Source organism: Gambusia affinis, linkage group LG02 (assembly GCF_019740435.1).
Source record: "Gambusia affinis linkage group LG02, SWU_Gaff_1.0, whole genome shotgun sequence".
Taxonomy (NCBI): domain Eukaryota; kingdom Metazoa; phylum Chordata; class Actinopteri; order Cyprinodontiformes; family Poeciliidae; genus Gambusia; species Gambusia affinis.
The window spans coordinates 27,950,748-27,971,263 of record NC_057869.1 but is presented as its reverse complement, the minus strand read 5'-3'; the positions used below and the strand labels follow the sequence as shown (position 1 = coordinate 27,971,263).

General features: G+C 39.9%; 1 protein-coding gene across 1 annotated transcript in view; it reads right to left on the bottom strand.

Annotated features, from left to right (window-relative positions):
• Nucleotides 1-10,963, bottom strand: part of LOC122846110 (solute carrier organic anion transporter family member 3A1-like) — a 28,550-nt gene extending 17,587 nt beyond the window's left edge. Inside the window, exons 1-2 of the mRNA XM_044142878.1 lie at nucleotides 10,307-10,963; nucleotides 6,619-7,078 (exon numbers count right to left, since the gene is read on the bottom strand). Coding sequence (XP_043998813.1) covers nucleotides 6,619-7,078; nucleotides 10,307-10,465 — 619 coding nt within the window. The 5' untranslated portion in view covers nucleotides 10,466-10,963. The remainder of the gene's footprint in view (nucleotides 1-6,618; nucleotides 7,079-10,306) is intronic.
• Between the last annotated feature and the right edge of the window lie 9,553 nt (nucleotides 10,964-20,516).

Here is a 20,516-nt window from a genome sequence, read left to right as displayed (position 1 = left end):
GAACAACCTCATTCCAGTGGCAAAACCTTTTACAAGAGTTTTTTCAAAATAAGTGGGTTTTCATAAAGCAAATTTATTTTTGAAATGTCTAATTGCACAATTTTAAGGTTAATGGAAGTGCAGCTATTGAGACGGGTTAGGATTTTCTGGAAGGTGTGTATCCTGTTACATCTCATGTCATGCTACGTACTTAGCGTTAGTATTTCAGGGAAAGAACATCATTAGCAATGTTTCCGGCCGAATCTTTAGAATGTTGCAAAAAATAAGAGTGGAATTAGGAGTGCGTCCATCTATCGGCTACAACCAGGCCACTCAAAGTGTCAATTCATCAGATATTGATGCTACTTATGGCTGCAATGAACAAGATGTAGAGGTGACAAACATGGACCACACATGTCTCCAAGTTGGACATTTGCACTTCTTGTGCCTTTTGGTAAGGCACAGACCCGCCAGTGGATCTGGGAATTATCCCAGCCTGGAGTGTCTTCCACCGGCCACTTCAGGCTGACAGTTTCTCCCTATGCGCTCAAGGGTTGGACTTTCAAATTTTTCCTAGTTCTGTGCCTCTAGTTTGGTGTCTAGTGACGCACAGACACACCAGTGGGTGGGAAGGTTTACTACATCAAAAGTAATTCGGCAAATGTGTTTCCATCTCCCCTTTAGTGCATTAACTCTTTTCAGAAAAGCCAAAATCCATGTCAAACAAATATAAACACACTTTTCAAAAACTTTGAATTTTGCTGCTTCCATAAACCTTTTCTAACGCAACACTTAAAATAAAAAGACGTTGATAGGAACACAGTTACTGTCAAACATGGTGGCAGTTGTGTGACGCTGTGGGGTTGCTATGCTGCTTGAGATGTAGATTACTTGAGATCTGCTCTACCAGCCATCAGTTCGTCACCTTATCCTCAAGCACTTCGAATTGTGTAGCCAGAAAATGGTTCACAGCACAGCAGCGCGTCCACCTCTGAATGACTCAAAAGAAACAGAAAGAAGGTCTGGAAGTGGCTCATTAGTTGACAAAAGTCCGGCTTAGACGTTACATGACACAGAACAGGCTGGTAATGCTGTAACTCCGTCACTGTGACGTAAAAGGCTTACTGGCACTTATCACAGGGGCGTGATGCCATCTCTTCCCACCACAACCTATTAGGTTCAGGAGGCAATTACTGTTTTCACGTAGGGCCAGAGGTGTTTACCTGATTACCCTGGAGTGTTTCTTGTCCTCTTTGTCTCATTCAGGCTGCATTGATCCATGAGGGTGAAGATGCGATCTCTAAAGAGCAGCCTCGTCTTCGATCATCCCATCCCGTTCCTTCCTCCAGAGCTGCTGCTTTTGTATTTAATCAGCTGGGTAGGTTTTTGCTGACTTGAACCCAACTGCTCCTATCATGTGGTTTTTACTCAGGGCGACTCGGCTTTCACACATCGAGCTCGTCAAACAACGCCGTTTATAAGCGGTGGTGGCAGAAAAAACAGAGCATGCACATACGACTTTCTAGACGACAACGCAATTTTGGCACCTCAACAGCAGCACCACCACAAGATGTAGCCATGGCGATCAACGTACCGGGTGGATCGGATAACACACAAAAACATGGAACGGACTGCGGGTGGTGGTGAGAATGGATTGATGCTTGTTATATTTGTGTTGAAGGGAGAGATTGAGGAGATTACAGCCAGGGCAGATTGAGAAAATGGCAACCAAGTGCTTTCAGTTCTTTAAAGGGGCAGTATCATGTATTTTCCATTTTCCCACCACAATCAAGTAACTATGTTAGCTGCAGTTGTTAAAGCAATGCTATATATGAGTGTATCAAACATGACTTAAAAGAAATTTTATTTCATTATTTAACTTCTTGGAATTGGGTCACTGTTAAAAACTCCTGTTGGTTATGAAATTTCACCTTCAGGAAGTCATCACAACATCTCTCCTCTATTAACCTTTTAACAATGTTTTTACTAGCGATGCACTGAGAAGTGGCTCATATAACGAGCTCAGCAGATGCACAGTTCCACCCAGTGTCTGCTAACTGCCCTTGGCTAGTCTGAAGGAACTAATTGGGGTAGTCGCAGGGCAGGGCTGTGTTATGAGGCGGAAGCTTGGGAGCTTCAGCTCAGAGGAGGAGTTGCATCCAGGTCCCACTTGTTGCCACGGGAGGATTTCTCAAACATGGGTGAAAGAATCAAGGCAACAATGCCGGTATGCTTTGGATGTTGAGATAACACTATAGCATGATGTAAAGCTAAAAAAATTATTAATAATTTATGTATTTTAGAATGTGAACTGGCCACAATCCTGACGTGAGTCTAATAAATAATCGGTGGCAGAAGCTAAAGATTAGGGTGATGGCAACAAAGACTTGGACTTCATCAGTTATGGGAAGGGTTTGAGTCCAATAGTATTGATAAAGATTTTTTTTTCCCCATTTATAAGCCATTGTCTTCCTGAAAATGTGGCCTAAGTTATATTTTCCCAAAAGTGAATTTGGCAATAAAATTAGTACCTCTATTTTGCATAGGGATCATTTAGGCCAAAGAAAAAAACATTTTTGGCAAAAATGTGACTTAGTCTGTTATTTTAGGAAGGTGTCAAAGTATTTTTTGATATGACATTTTTAATCCCTATTTTTACATTGTTTTAGTCTCATTGTCTGTCAAAAACAAATTGTTTAGTCGAATGAAAGTAGTTCTAAATCAGCATCAGAGAGTGGCTTGAATAATTTTGGGGCTAACTGTACGTCCGTATTTAACGGTGCAAATCAAATGCCCATATGAATTAAATATGTTTCGCTAAATAAACTCCACCAGGTGCATGCGGTGTTCAGTGTTGTCTGCTGAGTGCTGAAGTCTTAAATATTTTCTTTATTATGCATCTTCATATAAGGAAACCCTAGTCCGTCCTGTATTGCCTTCCCTTTTTTTATATATATATATTTTTAATGGAACTTGATCCAAAAATACAGAGGCTCTTGTGTTCGCTACGGGGAAAGGGAAGGGAAGAGGGAAAGAAAAGGAGAGAAGGAAGAGGGAAGGGGAAAAAAAACTGTGTAAAAAAGAAAACAAAAAATCGGAGAAGTCATGTAAGCTTTGTAAAATGTATGTAATGTCAATGTATGTATGATCTCCTGATGAACAAATAAATGATACACAGCAAGAAAAAAAAGAAAAACAAAATACAGAGGCTCCTATATTTGTGTGATCTGATGGCGAAGCTGATGAAAACAACCAACAAATATTGTGTAAAAGATGCTGAGAGAGCAAATTCAAATCTAGCGACTGGTTCCCAGAACTTGATTTGTCAGATTGACACACTAGAAAGACTCTGTCTGAAACTTCTGGCTTCGACGATACAGTTTTATTTAAAGAATGGAGAAACAACTTTGGATTTTTACCCCCTCTTTTTCTTTCTTTCTCCTTCCCTCTACTTACTCTGATGGCTATCCGCTAATGGCAGGCTGCTGAGCTGCATGAAGACGGGAACGGCACACAGCGCTGTCTCTCGACTGTTACCTAGGTAACGTTGACAGACAGCCTATTATGCACGTTATGTCAGCCTCCTAGTTGTTACTGTAAGTCAGTGCTCTACTGCCAGCCTGGGAAAGTTTGCTGATGTTCGCAGAAATTGCTTTCCTCCTGGGAACCTAAACTATATGACTGCAAGCAAAGCACAGTACACAATATTCTTCCTAACTTTGCCTGTGCAGGATTCCACTTGTTTTTTTATTTTCAACTTACAGTACCTCCCATAATTGTGCAGTAAAAGAAAACCATAAAATGCTTTTCAATAACTTTTACAGTTATATCGTTAGGCTTCCAGACGCCGTGCCTCGTGGAACCACCTTTCAGGTCAACGCAAATGAGCTGGAAGGAAAAGAACATATTGCTCCAAATGATTTCTCTCAAAATAGTTCTAAAAAGCATAGTGTGGGGTGGGCATTTATCGTATCGATTATCATGAATCATGATAAATTTTCATTTACTGTCGTCACTATAAATTCCAGCCAATGGTGTTTCAAAGCCTCCCAAACTGCCCTTATTGTCAAGATTGATAGTTTTACTATTTTCCCCACTGTTTGTTCAATGAAAGCATGAATAAATACCAAAAAATACCGTGATGAAAATCATACATCTTTATATGACTGGTGTCATAAAGAAGCTCCTTACAAATTAGATTTTTTTTTTTCTAAGAGGATAATTTGTGTTTGTGGGGTTATGATTACCGCGACACACAGTCACAGTTGTACAGTTACCTAAAAAGGGTGTAATAAATCATTTTTATCATTCCTTATACCGTTATCACAATAGTACCGCATCACTCTCGCATGACCAAAGAAATATCACATGACCATCCTCCTCTTCACCTGCACAAGCAAACAGCAACAAGACGAAAATATAGATGTAAATATCTGCCCAGTTTATGTCTTGGGCCGATACCGATATGTTAAAAAATGACCAATATCAGTCAATACCGATGTTAGCGCCGATATGTTGTGCATCATTAAATCTATAATTTACTAATTAGCTGACTTCTGAAAGCAGTTGGTTACAAAGGATTTCCTTTTGCGGTATCAGAGTAAAGAGGCTTGAATTAAAAAAAAAAAAAGCAGAAAAGAAAATGCAACATGAGCAGTGTTTGAAGACCTCGTGTAACCCCTGTTTTGCTACTGGAGGCAAAAACATCCAACTCCATGCTGATCACTGATACCTACTAAGAGCAGGGCATGTTTAGCTTTAGCTGTGGTTGCCAAATAAACAAAATGCAGTCGAAAGGCTAGGAAACAATTTTCCTCATTTTGCACACACAGCAGATGGTAAACTTAGAATCAGGCGCCAACATTATAAAACCAACCTGCCCTGACACATCAGTCCTGGCTGCCGCAGCCGGTGCGGCGATGCAGATTTCCTTTACAAAATTTATGCTCCTGAAAAGGAAGCAGGCAGGCCAAAGTCTACCTGAGCAGTTTCTGATAATGTGCAACGATTTGCTAATGGCTACGTCCTGCACGGTGATGATGATGCAGTATGTAACTCGACCTTTTAAGTCATAAAGCTGCAGGTGTGCGATCAGCATCCGATGCTGGCAGCATCACACGGCGTCTGTGTCAAACCATAAAAGCACCTGAAGGGACCCATCAGGCACTGCTGCGTCTAGCTCTTGGGACTATTAAAAACACGGTTCTTCTCCAGAACAAAACAGGCATAAAACACTACTCAGAATTTAATGAGGAATTTCTTTCTTTTTTTTTTCTTTCGCTTCCATATAACCATGAAGCAACAAGGTTGTAATAATCAATTCTCCACAATCAGTGTACATAGGCAGGATGAGTGTCAGCTCCCCTGAGTCTGAAATCGAGGTTCCCAACAGGTGAGAGGTTGAGTCTAAGGCTGTAGCGATTCATCGGAGGACCCTCGATGTTCGAAATTCTTCTAGGCTTCTTTAAATTACGTTTTAACATTTAGCGCCTTGTGTTCTGGATGGATAATTATCTGTGTTGCGCTCTCACTTCTGCCAGCGAGCTTTTGACGAAGGCTAAGTGCTATTAGCAGATAGACGGCGACGAACAGAAAGAAGCATCACCAAGAAATAGACAAAAAGTGTCAAAAGTGTGGAATCTCTATAAGCTAAATAGAAAAGAACACAGCTTGGTGCGTGTACTGCAAAACCGAATTCAGCAAATGTTTATAGAGAGGATGGGGAGGTATTTAATTAGGGAGGTGGAGGGGACTAATTACAATCACAATGTGTTTAGGACGTTGTTTGGGGGTGAATGGAGGAGGGTCAAAAGACTCACAAGAAAAAAAAAGGTTGCATCCACTTTTGGGCTAATATTTTTTTGTGTATCTTGCAATTCCATGGTGTGCCAAAGCAGACTCAACTTTCATTTCATACCCTTTGAGTAACTCACCTATATACAATGAAGAATACTTATTGTGGATGTGGTCATCAATGTGCAACACACCCAGAGACTCTGAGTCTGCAGCCAAGGTTCTCAACTGATGAAAGGTTGAGTCCATCTAGCTGACAACTTAACAGCTGACCAACGAACCAATGGAGTCAGTTTTTGAGTCAGTCTAAACAGCTGACCAATGAACCAGTGGAGTCAGTTTTTGAGTCAGTCTTAACAGCTGACCAATGAACCAGTGGAGTCAGTCTTTGAGTCAGTCTTAACAGCTGACCAATGAACCAGTGGAGTCAGTCTTTACCTTAATTGGAAGTGTTCAAGTACCTTGTGGTCTCAATCACGAGAAATTATAGGATAGAAATTGATTAAATGGGTTAGGAACTAGCCTAAAGTCATATAGGTGCTGCTCTTTACGCTCTGACCCTCACCTGACCTGGTAGCTGTGAACAGCTTTATAGAGGGAGTGGAGATATGTCATTTGGGAGGTGGGATACAGTCTACCCCTATATATGTCAAGGGAGTGCCTTGGAATTCCTTACAATGTGTTTACGACTTTGTAGGAGAATGAAAGGACAGATGTCAAAAGTACAAGACCCAGCAGAAAAAAACTTTGATCCAGTTTTTGAATAATATTTTTATCTGCCTTACAATCCCATCATGTACCAAAACAAACACTTGACTATCATTTTGTATCCTTAAAGTGACTCACCTATATACAATGAAGAGTCCTTTTTGTGGACATGGTCATCGATGTATGACACTCCCAGAGGCTGGACGGGAGTGGCCCCGATGCCGAGCAGAACCTGAGCTCCGATGAGCAGAAGGTACATCATGTTGGTGTTGGCTCGGTTGCCGCAGTTAAAACCAGAGTCCCGATTCTCTGACCTGGTTTTGTTGGAGCAGATGACCCTGCCGTCCTCGGCATGCCACGAGTCCCCTGCCTCGTACTCATACTGATGAGTCAAAAACTCTGGCAGAGCTGAGAGCAGCGCCCCCAATGCCATGACAATCCCCCCACAGCCAATCAGCCGGGGCCGGTGGGCCTTGGCGCCGAAGTAGCTGACGAACAGGATCAGGGCCAGGTTGCCGATTTCAAAGCTGCTGGCAATGACGCCCACATCGGCACTCTGGAGGTTAAAACGTCTCTCGAGAGTCGTCAGAACACTTACCTAGCAGGAAAACAGATAAACAATGAGTGTTACAGGTGTTAGCTAGAACCATTCTTGTGACTTTGTCGCACACAGTCTCTGTGTATTTAACCATAGTAATTGTTAATTAGTAATGGTTCATAGAATCCATTTTCAAGTCGAATTGAATGTTTTTCAATAAGAACATATTTTGTGACATGGAGTAAAATTATGCTAAATACAATATTCAGTATGTGTGAAGTATGTAGCTTGGTGTTATGGCAACAGATCCAACATCTGTGTCATTCCTTAGACACTGGAAGTAAAGGGCACGTGCAAACCGTGAAGTTTAATAAAAAATAAAAAATCTTTATCTGTAAAAAATATAGCAAAAAATGAAAATACAAAAATGACAATACATCAGTCTTCAATTCTTCTTTTTCCTTTTACAAAACATATCAGTTTACACAAAAAACACAGCTTTCACGGTCAAAAACTGTATTGCTCCGTGTCTAAGTAATCCCTCAAAAATATCTAATACAATATATGGCTTGACAGGAAGCAAGCCTTTAAAAATAAAACTAAATTTCACAATGAAAATAGTCTGAACAAATATCAGTCTTCTTACTAAATATACTAAAATAAAAAACAAACCATCATACAAATAACTTAAATATTTCCTATTTATGGCTCTAACATTTGGTAAACCTCGGGTTTCATGGCAGGTCAGGAGTTGTTTTTAATATTAGTTCAATTAGAAGATTAAAGATTAGACCTAAGTCATGAATAAGACTTAACCAGAAAAGAAACAGGTTTTGTCATCGTTTAGGAACGGGTTAGAAAGCCTTTGGGATTACAATGAACCACAGTGAGAGCCATTATCCAGAGAACAGTGGTAAACCTTCTTAGGAGTGACAAGTCTACCAAAACTGCTGCAATAATTCATTCCGGAGGTCACTCAGAAATCTCCTTCAAGCCTCACTTGCCTCAGGTAAGATTGATGTTCACGATTCAGTAATCAGAAAGTGAATCGTTCAGTGGAACGTGCCTCAGAAAGAGTTCAAATGGTAATTCCACTACTGACCAAAAAGAACACAATGGCTTGTCTCATATTTCTCAAAGAACATATTGATGATCCCAAACACATTTGGGGGGGGAAAACTCTGGATTGATGAGATAAAAGTGGACCTTTTTGCTAATTGTGTCCCATTATGGCATAAAACTAACACAGCGCTGCCTAGAACATCACATCAAGCCTCAAACATAGTGGTGGTAGTATGATGGTCTGGGCAGCATTCCTGATAAATTAAAACAATCACAATAAGTTCCATTTGCATGATTTTTTATTTTTCTCTTTTCTCTCTCTTTCTACCAAAAGAACCGTATAACTAAAGTCTTAAATCTGGTCCATTGGTCTCAATCAACTCTTTTTTTGGAAGGACAATTTTGTCTTTCAGACTTCAAAATTAATCTTATTTGTTGCTCCTGTTGTTGTGTCTTTTTATTTTTGGATATCTAAAATGTTTTCCAGTTCCAGTGTTAAATATTCAATAGAATTTAAAGTTTGTTGGTCTTTGAGAATGTCCTCTTGTGTTGTTGTGCCGTTACCATTATATTACTTATTACTTGAAAAGGGTCTCAAAACAACAATATTATCAGTAATCTGGGACAATCTATCATTTAGCAAAATGAGTTATTGTGTCAGCCCTGGACATGCATTACCCTACAGAAAGAACACATGTGATAGGATGTCATTTTACTGAAATACACACCAGCATTCTGGAATAAAACATCATAAATCAGGGGTCTCCAAAGTGCATCCCAGGGACCATTTGTAGCCCTTGTCCAAAATTCATGGCACAGATTTATTTCACCACACTAGTGACCTAAAATAGTTGACTTTACTAGAAGATTACGTGGAAACCCGTTATCTTAAGTCATTCCAGTTACTGCACAACGATGAAATTAAACCGGTTTAGGTGTGTTAGCTTAGAACGTCAGTGCAGACTGTTGATGGTGATATGCTTAAAACAAAAACTAGAAAACTTAAGCAGCACACAATCTAATTATCTTTTAATAACCACATTCTTCTTTTCATTTCTTGTAACATGATAGTACAACATCCAGTAACCTTTACTGGGCTAGTATTAACTGCACTAAAAAAGAAAAACAACAAAAAAGAGGGACTCACATCATGCTCTTGTAGCCTAAAGTACATCTATAAAAAAGATATTGTGTATTTAGTTTGTTTTTACAAAAGAAATGTTGCATTTTTCGTAACAAAAGGGACGTAGTTTTTGTGGCTCAGAACTACTTTTAACAATTTAACATTTTAGGCTCACGTTTCAAAAAGTTTGGACAGCCCTGCCCTGTTGTCATGGTGAACATGCTTGACTCGGTTCTAATAGTTCGTACTGCAGGATGCACTGAGATACAGCTAAAAAAAAAAGTGTCCTTGTCCTTAATAAAATCTTGCACCGAACAGGCAGTACAGTAATCAGACTATGTCGAAAGTTATCAGAGGACAAACCAAAAAATAAAAAATAAATAAATAAATAACTATAGCAAATTCCAGGAAGTTGTTAGATGATCCATTGGAGAGGATGAGGCTTCACTAACAACTTAAAATGACATCGGAGATTTTGGATTATGTGGGATGAAATATGAATTCTGCCAGAGGTCATAAACTCTCTGCCTCTAGTTTTATTTTTTTAGCCATTTTCTTCACTACTTGGAACAAGCTGCTGCTGGTCTATTAATACCAGAGCAATGAGACGGGCTGGGGAGAGGCTGTCAGAGGAAATGTGGTGCTAATGAAGAAAAGAAAAATTTCTTGTGTCCTGTGTTGTGGAGATCACGTCATCTCCTGGGCCTGTGAAAAGCCTCCTGCATTATTTACCGAGGCATTTCTGTGCAGAGAGCAGCAAGAGCCGAATGGACGAACCCCCAATTTCATAACCTGCTTCCACATTGTCCACAGACGCATAGAGATATGTTCCCCAAAAAACGTGGAGCACACTGGCGCTGTATAGTACACAGACACACACACACACACACACACACACACACACACACACACATACACAAAAAACATACACACACGCACACAAGCAGGCCCTGATGGATGAAGCAGCAAGCCATCAATCAATAGCCGTGTTTACTGAAGGATGTCATTATGGTAATGGGATGGGGAATAATATGGCACCGGATGAGGTGCCGCATCGTTCCGCCTGTGACCCTCCGTCATCAGACGGACATGTCTGAACTCACCAGATAGGCGCCCACGGTGCCCTGTGCCAACATGAGCGCGCATTCCGCCACCAGGAAAATCTTGATGTTGGAAAAGCAGGAGGTCTTCTTCTGGTTGTCATCCTGCTCCGGGTCGTCCGTGCTGCTCCTCTCGGTGCAGATCTGGCTTTTCACCTGCATCCTTCGAGCTCAGGCTCCGCTGGGGTCGGTCGGCGTGAAACTGAGCGGGTCCGGTCCGGCGGAGAGCATTTGGTTAGGATGGCCGGTGAAGCCGCGCGACGCTGCGAGAAGAAGCCGGACTGAAGGCGTCTCTTCCGAACGGAGCGTCTCTGGGGCCGGGGATGCGGAGAGGAGCACAGTCCGCCCAGGAGAACACAAACACAGAGACCGTCACAGACATCTCCTCTTCCTTCTCTTCTTCTTCTTCCTCCTCCTCCTCACCAGTCCTCTCGGTGGATGTCAGCCTACGTAGCTGCGCATGTATGGATGACGGCTTCCAGTACGTACGATGACTGGATGTTGCTTCCCTACATCCGGGATGCTGCATTAGCACCCAGAGAGTCTGCTGCGCTCTCATATTTTAAACAGCTTACGTTCCCATCGGCTTTTTGTTTTGGTTTTGTTTTTCAGATTAATAGTAGCTTTTGGCAAATGAAGCAAGTTTTAAACATACTTTTAATTAAGACCACATTCCTGCATTATTTTTTTATTGGCCAGTATATTTTAATCTTTAATGTTGTATTTTATTTAGCTGTGAGCAGAAATTTTTTTTTTAAATAAGGTTCAAAAACATCTTATTGCATTTATTAGTATGCCATCTTTGAGTCACATAATGTGACGAACCTTATGCGACTCAATATAATTTTGAGTCACGTAACTTCCGATTGCTTTATCGGTAATTGGAGGTTATGAATGTGATCTCAGTTTTCAATTCTGATTCAAAGGATTTTTGCCATTTTCTATGTTTGATATGTTTGTTTCAAATATTTACATGTGTTTACTGTATTTACTTCTGGAAATAGGCCTACAGAAGCATTATGGTACTTGTTTTGATCTCTTCAGGCCTGCAGTGGTCGTCAATGGCGTCAGTTATTTATTTATTTTTATATTTTTTGTGAAGTGCCTTTAGATCAGGGGTCTCAGACTCGCGGCCCGCGGGCCAACTGCGGCCCTCGGGACGATAGTTTGTGGCCCCCACCTTAATATGAAAGTTTAATGTTAGTGTGGCCCGCGAGCAGTGATGTCAGTAACGCGTTAATTTGTAATGCGTTACTGACCACTTTTTTCAGTAACGAGTAATCTAACGCGTTGCTATTTCAAATCCAGTAGTCAGACTACAGTTACTTATCAAAATCATTTTTGCGTTACTATCTTCTTTTGTTATTTAATCGTATTTCCTCTACTCGTCTTGTCGAGTGACCGACGTCTCTATGCAACAGAAATGTAAACAATGGAGGGAGATGCGCATTTTGTTGGTGGAAAAACTGGAACTATTTTCAGTTTCTGTCGCCAAGTCCGATTATTATAAACGGCTTTGGGCTTCATTTTTTAAAGTCGCTTGCCGATTTAATGAGCGGCGGGTTGCGCTTTTTGGGGTCGTTTTTGAACGTGAAGTTGCTCATTTGGGCTTGGGAATAATCAGAGACTCATAATAAATCCCAGAATTTGTTTGTCATTAAGGTAGTTTTAGTCAGTCTCTCCTGTTCATCATTTCTCAGATGATCCGTCCCGCTGTGTCTTTGTTAATGTCAAGTTAATGTTTTACCTCTGAATGACGTCGAGCTTCGCGTTGCGCTCCAGAAAACTACAAATATCGAGACTAATATGAACAGCGCAAAAAACGTGAAAACAGCCACGAATGAACGTGTCCGTAGTTGGCAATGATTATAATGGCAACTTAATTCTAATTATTAATACTAAGATAAGTGTCGCAAATCTGTGCAGCCATCTGAGCTGTGAGCTGCAGAAGGAGATCTGTGCGCAGTGACACCAAATGCAGGGCCGTAACGCAGAACCTGGAGGCTGGGGGGGAGGGGAGGGGGGGGGCTTTAAAATCCTTCTTAGAGTTTTCCAGACAACAGTGGACCACACAAATTACTCACGTTTTTTATTTTTCTACAATCTCCTCTTCAGTTCAACCTTATCAGTGGAGACACATTGTTGATGTTGCCATTATAAAATAGCTTACAAAAAAGTTTTGGCAAAGCTCAATGTTATTTTCACAGGAGGTGGAGCTTGTTGTTAGCAGCTGCTGAAAGTAACTAAAAAGTTACTTTTAGTGTAACTTAGTTACTTTCCAAATCAAGTAGTCAGTAATCTAACTAAGTTACTTTTTCAAGGAGTAATCAGTAGTCCGATTAAAGTTACTTTTTCAAAGTAACTATACCAACACTGCCCGCGAGTTTGATATGATTGGCACTTTTCAGTGTTGTGTGCGGAGCTGAACTAACTTACCAATCACAGTGCTTCAAATGGAGCTCATTGACCAAGAGTGCCTCTCTGAACTCAAAGCCAAGTTCAGGGAGGTGAGTGGAAAAACAGACAAGCTTGGGCAATTTTGAGAGAATTGCCACCCAGCTTCCCTGAGCTTTCCCAAATGTTCAAGCGGACCATGCGTCTTTTGGGAGCACATACTTGTCAAAGCTCTTCTCTACCTTGAACTTCAATAAGTCCAAGTACAGGTCCAGACTTACTGACGAGCATCTTCAAGCTCTACTTAGGGTCTCAACTGCCTCCTCCCTTAAGCCAAATGTGGCTCAGCTATGCGAGAGGAAGCGCTGCCAGACCTCTAGCAGTAAGAAGTAGGCAGAAGAAACAGTTTATAAACTGTTATATTCATAACAGTTTATGTTCAATGTTCCATTCATGTTCAGAAAGTTAAAGGTTAAAGAACTGTTAATACAGCCTTTTGAATCTGAATTATAATAATTACATTTATCTAGTCTTCTATAGCTGCTGTGTTATTATTATATTTTATTTATTTATTACTGATTAATTTTTTTCATCTTATTTTGTGTTTAAAAAATAAAAATAAAGACATTTGATAACATTGGAATGTTTTTGTAAGAGCTTTTCTTGTGGAAAACCCGATGCGGCCCAGCCTCACCCAGACTCTACCTCCAGCGGCCCCCTGGGAAATTGAGTTTGAGACCCCTGCTTTAGATGATATATGTTAGGTAACCTGAATTGAAATGACTTGATGCCTGAAGGAGGGACCAGCGGAATATGGCTGTTATGCAGAAAACACCTGCTGGTCGGAGCCCTGCTGCCCCCTAGTGGGCTAATCGGATGTAACTTGTATGATTTATTTTCCTAACATTTTTATTTATGACAGCCTTAAACACAAAAAATAAAAATAGTTGTTTGTTGTCAAAAATACGTCAACATCAAAAACAGGACCACTAGATTGCCCCGGTCACAAATTTGTTTCTATGCATTCAGAAAATGTTCTCGCATGATGCAGTAGGAAGGAAATCTATAGATCTGTGTTTTTCTACAGTTCTTTTCATTGAATAAACAAAATTGATGGGGAAATAATTTTTTGACAATCTGTTTTTTGTTGCACACTATTAACATGTTTTTTTTATGATATCCACAAGGGGGTGCTGTAGCTCCCTCACTTTCCAACCGACTCCTACGCTGAATCACTGAGCTACTCCTGAGTTTATCACTCATAAAATTATTTCACTCATAACATGGGAAAAATGTCTTGTTATAAGTGAAATGCCCTGCTACTGGAACTAGTTAGAACTACTTTTTTGTGAATATTAAGGGATTATTGGCTTAAAACGAGCTACGATGTCTTGCTGTGAGGTTCATTGCAAGTTAGTTTTGTCTTATTTGAAGTGTACTAAGAAACGAGGACCAAAAATACTTGGTAAGGCTTTGAGTTTTTGAAGTGTGTTTATTCACTCAAAACGTCACACTTTTTTTTTTTCTGACTCATTGGAAACCCTGTAATTTTATCTGGCAATTATTTTTGCTTCCAAATGCATCGACACAACAAACGAAGAAATACATAATGAATAAACTGTTGACCTTGGACAACCAAATCATTTTTTTGTCCCTTTTTTGATATCTCTTAGGAATATAACCTTTATAACTTAAGTAAGGCCTATATATGAGCTTTAGGCTATGTTGACACTCAGGCCTGGTGTAGTGCAAAGCAGGGTGAGTAACCTACATTTATTTTACCTCTTTTTTTTATCCACTTGAGATAAATAAATGAACGAATAGTGTCTATCATTCAGTCTACTGTTTGTCAAAAAGTAGAAATAAAAATACGGAGTAATAAAAAAATACCTAAAGGACCACGTTCTTATAAATGAGTGCCGAGATCAAATACCATCACCACAATGCAGTTTTGTTGTTGTTGTTGTTGTTGTTGTTTTCTTGTAATAATCCTCGAACAATTAAGATGCCCGATCAGGACTGATTCGATAGCATCTGAGGGAGGGACGATCCATCAAGTGAAGTGTGGACTCAGCAGACAGGGCGTCCATTTCTCACTGCGTCTCTCGGAGTTGTTCCGGTGATTTAGGCTCCAGCGCGGTGCCTGCTGCAGCAGAGCAAGCCCACTGAGGACATTATTTTAGGACGGCTCGTAATCACAAGAGAAGAGGGTCACACTGAGAAGAGCGTCATAATGCATTTGCTCAGGAAAACCACAAAATAATCAAACGCGGGCGAAGTTAAGTAATGTCGCGGCCCCGAAGACAGAATGCTGGATGTTTGCTTTTCTGTGATATCAATTAGCCAGAAAATGTTTGAAGCTGCTGTATGTGACTTTTATATATTTATATAAAGTTTTTATTACATAGGCGTTTACATTGTCACAATGTCTGGACAGCAGAGAATGAGAAAAATAAATAATGAAAAATAATTCGAGCTCATGTGCCAGTTCTAGTTAGAAACAACCAATCAAAGGCAGGAAGGAGTCTTAACACTGTGATTCAGGCAGTGTGCGCGCTAAGGCTAGTTAGCATGGCCTCCGATGATGGCGGATGTAGTGGTGAGCTCTAATAAGGTTATTGGCAAAAAAAAAAACATATTAGCATTGATTATTCTGTAGAATGTTATGTTAGATCTATAGATTTGAGTAAATATTTAGTATAAAGTAGTACTTTTCAAGTGCTTGTTGAAAGCACTTGAGACCACCACCTATAATCGTCCTGCAGACACACCTGTAGAGGACGGTATAAATGTCCTGGACTGAACAGAAGCAGACATCAAGCTTCAAGGAGTCTCTCCACAGCAGTTCTCTCCAGAAGCTCCTGAGTTTCCACATCGACGCTGAAGATGAGTCCCTCCACCAACCTCCTGGTGCTGCTCCTGCTCAGCCTCTCAGGCTCTTCCTCTAGCAGGAAGAGAAGAAAGAAGGAGCAGAAGTAACTGTGGACATGAGCACCAAGATTCTGACCGCCAACAACGGCTCAGACGAAATGCTGCTGGAAGGAGACATAGTGCTTCCTAAAAACAGAAACACCATGACGTGCTGGTACAACAGCTGCCTGTGGAGCAAAGCCTCCAACGACTATGTGGTGGCTTCTTATGTGATTGGTCGAGAGTTCACCAGCTATGAGAGGCAGACCGTTGAGACCGGCATGAGGGCATTCGCCAGCGGTACCTGTGTTCGCTTCCAGCAACGTACCAACGAGCGAGAATTCATCAGGTTTTTTTGAGAAAATTCAAAAGGACAATATGCTGTTTCCTCCCCGCCTCCCAAAGCATTTTCCATACAACCCCGTTAAGAATCATGCGGAGTAGCATTAAAAAAAAAGGACACTTCTGATAACTACAAATCCAAAAACAACTTCCAAAAACATAAAATTAATCCAATGTTAATTAAATGGTAAACAAAAAAACAGACAAGTAACATGGGATTCACATTACCGAAAATGAAATTATAATAAAAAAAGAACGATTTCCATTCAACAGTACCAATGTCAGTTGTTACGTGCATAAATATAAAAGCCCAGAAGGACCCAGAAATAATCCATATAAGTGTGTGTTTGTTTAGTTTGAACAAAGCGATGGAACATGTCTGTTTGTAGCTCCTCAGTGAAACAGGTGTTCAGATCCTAAAGCCCAGCAGGGGTGTGAAAATGAGGGTAGGGGGATGGTGGTGTTTTCATCTCCTGATATAAAATGTCTGCATTATAGATACCAGACTGGGTGTTATTATCTTCGAATGGTTGAAGGCTCTACTTAATGAAGCTTTTTTTGTGTTTTTGTCCTCTCTCCAGCTACTTCTGCTACATCATGGAAACGTTTCCTGCACACTCTGCCTTGCCCTTCATTAAACAAGAGGAAGATATTTCTAACTCTGAACTCTATTTGCCTCAGTTCTGCACACAGGAAAGAGTAGCAATTACCAGTATTGCTTTTGTAAGAAATCTATGGAAGATAATGTATAAAATTGTGCTTCAATTCAATTTGCCATAGTATATTATATATTTTTATATTTTAGAAGAGACAGGCAGACTGAGAGTCTCACACATTCGTAATGTCAGTAGCTGCCAGCAAAGCAAACTGGCTTTTACTTTAATAAACGAAGCTATCATTTGAAAGCTGCTTATTCCTTTTACTCTGCTTATTTGTGTCTGATATTAACAAAATCCTTGATGACCTGAAGCATGTAAGGGTGACAAAAAGCAAAAAAATCAGTAATGGGTCAAATACTTTTATATCACTATACATCATGACATTTGAGGGTTTGTGTCAGCAGATGGCAGCAAAACCTTTTTGAACAACTATCCTCAACTCCCTTTCAGAATCCAAAATTATTATCACTCTGATTTGTGCATTGGATTATTACTGCATTTACTTATTATTATCATTTAGCATTTGGACTGTTTCTAGAAGCAATAGAGACCCAAAATGGATGTACAAAAATGAACAAAATGTGAATTTTCCATAACAGGTCCTTTATAACCTCTCACGTAAGCTATTAAGTTTGTTCTAATGGTGTAACTGTGTATCAAATCAAATATTCAACTTTAGTATAAATTTGTGCTCTTCGAAGATTCCAAAGATATTTTAATGTTGTGATTCTCCATATGTTCACTCACAGGGATGAGAGTGAATGTTAAACTAATGTTGTTCACTGGCAGTTGCTACTGGAGCTAACCAGACTATAGCATGGAGCTCACCTATAGTATCACAGAGAGAAGTTCACTGGTTGAAACTCCAGGAGTCACACTCACCCAGTACATCTGGAGCGTTGATCCGCTGTGATGTGTGTCATGTGGTCTTCCCAACTCGTAACAGCCGGGGCGGACTCCTGAGGTCCAGAGTTCAAATCCTAGACGAGCCCCCACTTTGTTATGGCTTGGCTCTGGGACCATGACAAATAAAAGGAAATCAATGAATGGGAAAACTCAAAATTAGATTTATGTGACCAAAATCAATAGAAAAGACAGGACAAGAATGTGCAGTTCTTCTGGAGATGCTGGCCAGCTGCCTCCAGTTCTGATCAGCACCAATTAGAAGCACAAAGATGTTAGAGAGACCCAGGGGAAAGGCCTTGGGCTGAAACAAAGATAAAAAGGCTTTCTGGAAAGTGTTGACAGCCCAATTAATGGATCTATTTTTCTAAAACATTTTCTGTGTGAGATTATAACACTGCAGTAACGTAGATACCGGGCGTGCCAACACGTCTGGCTCTGTTAGAGCTTCATTTGAAGATTATGAATTTCTGCCTACATCACTGAAAGTAAAGTTGATATGTGCTGCATGTGATAGCCTACTTGGAGAAAGAAAGAGATGCATTTTGTGAAAGAATGCAAAAAAAATAAAAATAAAAATAAAACAAGTGTCTTCCAGATAAGCAGAGCATAAATAATATGTGGGTCGTTTGTCACTAGGTCCTGAGTTAGTTTAATCTAAGCATCATCCCTTTTCACATATTCACACGACCAAGCACATTACATTTGACTTTTTTTTCTTTCAAATTATTACTTACTTTAAACATATTCACATCATTCCTGCCATTTTTGTTAATGGGAATGTAATGCTCAAGGGTTTTCTGTTTAGTGAAATTGTTATATTTGGTGCTTTTTTTTTTTGTTGCAGATTCTTATTTGCAAACAATTCAGAAAATTACATTTCCTTTGATACCAGAGTTATGCACTGTTTAGGTTGGTATTACCACATCAAAACCCAACAGAACATAATTAAAATATGCAGTTGTGATGTTTCAAACTGAAAAAAATAAATAAATAAATAAATAAATAAATAAATAAATAAATAAATAAATAAATAAAATTAGCACATGCACTTTTGGTAAAAGAAAAATAAAAGTGAATAAAGAAGCATTAGGTCCATACACAAAACATTTTCTTCATGAGATACTAACTCTTCTGCCCTAATTCCAACCATATAGAGAAGTCAGTCGGAGACAGATTTCGTTCAGTCTGACCTAGTTTCTTTTGAAATTTCATCGGCCATTTTAACCCCTGGATAAGCTTAACGGCAACAGAAGGAAAAGAGTGAAGAGAGGAAAAACAATGCGAGCAGATAATGCAAGATTCAGAGGAGGAAGCACACAAGAGGAAAGAACCTTTGCCAGATGTAGGATAGTAAAATTAGCTTACAGCCGGCAGCAATCATTAATATTACTTCCTGAACTGTGGAGGCTCTTTGTTTACAACAGGACTACATGAAACTATTCATTTTTTGGTCTAGTGTAATTAGTTCTACATGTGGAGTCTCTTTAACCATGCAAACTATAGGCATGAGTATTGAATGTCCAGGCTGGTATGTCATTTGCACCCGTTGAACGTTTTTTCTTTTAATCAGGGGTTAAGCATAAGCCCTGATATACAGTACAGACCAAAAGTTTGGACACAACTGTGTGTCCAAACTTTTGGTCTGTACTGTACTTTACTGGAGAACATAAAAAAAATCTTAAAAGTGTGGTGTGCATTTGTGGTCAGCCCTGTTTACTTTAACACCTCCACTTTAAAGACATTGGAACCAGTCTGGTAGCCTTTGACCAGATAAACAGTCAAGTGTATCTGGTCAAATTGAACAAATTGCATACTGACAGATGCACCCGACAATCTTGCGTCATTTATATTTAAAGGGGCAATGTTGTGTATTTTCCAGGCACATATTAAAGCACAATGGAGGAACTATGTTAACTTGACTTGAAAGAAATTTGTCTTTGTAATTTAACACCTCAAAATTCTGCCTCTGTCTCTTTAAGAAGCTCCTGCTCTTTCTGAAACTCCGCCTTCAGGAAGTCAACACATGGCTCCTCTGTTAACCCTTTAATAAAAATTTTTTTGCAAATGTGCAGTTCCATCAGGTGTTTGCTAATTGCTGCTGACTAGTCTGAAGGGGTTGAGTGGGGAGTCACGGGGGAGAGTTACTCTGTGAAGTGGAAGCTAGGAAACTTGGAATCTGCAGCTCTGAGGAGGAGCTTCGTCTCAAAGGCAGAGCTATCTCCTCCCAGGTGTTCAGCACAGCCGAATGGTTGCCACGGGAGATTAAAGGATTTCTCAAACATGGATGAAAGAATCAAGGTAACGGTCCATGTAGGTTTTTAATGAGGGGGTAACATTAAAGCATAAGGACAATCTCAAAAAAGTTGATTTTACATAAAAATCTTCCCCTATAATGATTAATATCTGACAAATCTAAGGAATTTTGTAAGAAAGAAAAAAAAAACCATAAAATCTTACATTCATCCAAAACAAACAGAGCTCTTGCTGTTTCTAGGTTAAGGTCACAGTGATAAGTCACATTGCAGAGCGAGACGAAACATTTGAAAAGGTCACTCTGTGTTAAATGCCACTTTGAAATGGCAGAGCCAGTTAGCAGAGATTACATCTCGGTGCGCGTCCAAAGTGGCTGCTCTGTCTGTGGCGAGCTGTAATCACTGCTATCTCTGCACTTTATCTGTAGGTGACTGAAAAATACATTGACCTCAGTAACAAACTCGGCTGCTGGAGCGCAGAGCCCACACAGCCCAACAAATTTACCATTGACTGAAATAAACGTGTGAGCAATACAAACCTGGCATTTCCTCCGGAAAGGTAAACACGTATCCAGGCAAAATTTAATTAGCATTCCATTGATTTATTGGCTGCAAACATTAGGCTAGAATTTTAAAAGATAAACTGGGTGCTGCCTGGAGCCAGAGATTGTCACAATATTATAAACCACACTCATCTTAGATATAATGAGCAAATGATACTGGATGTTTTCAGCAGAACTTGAAAAAAAC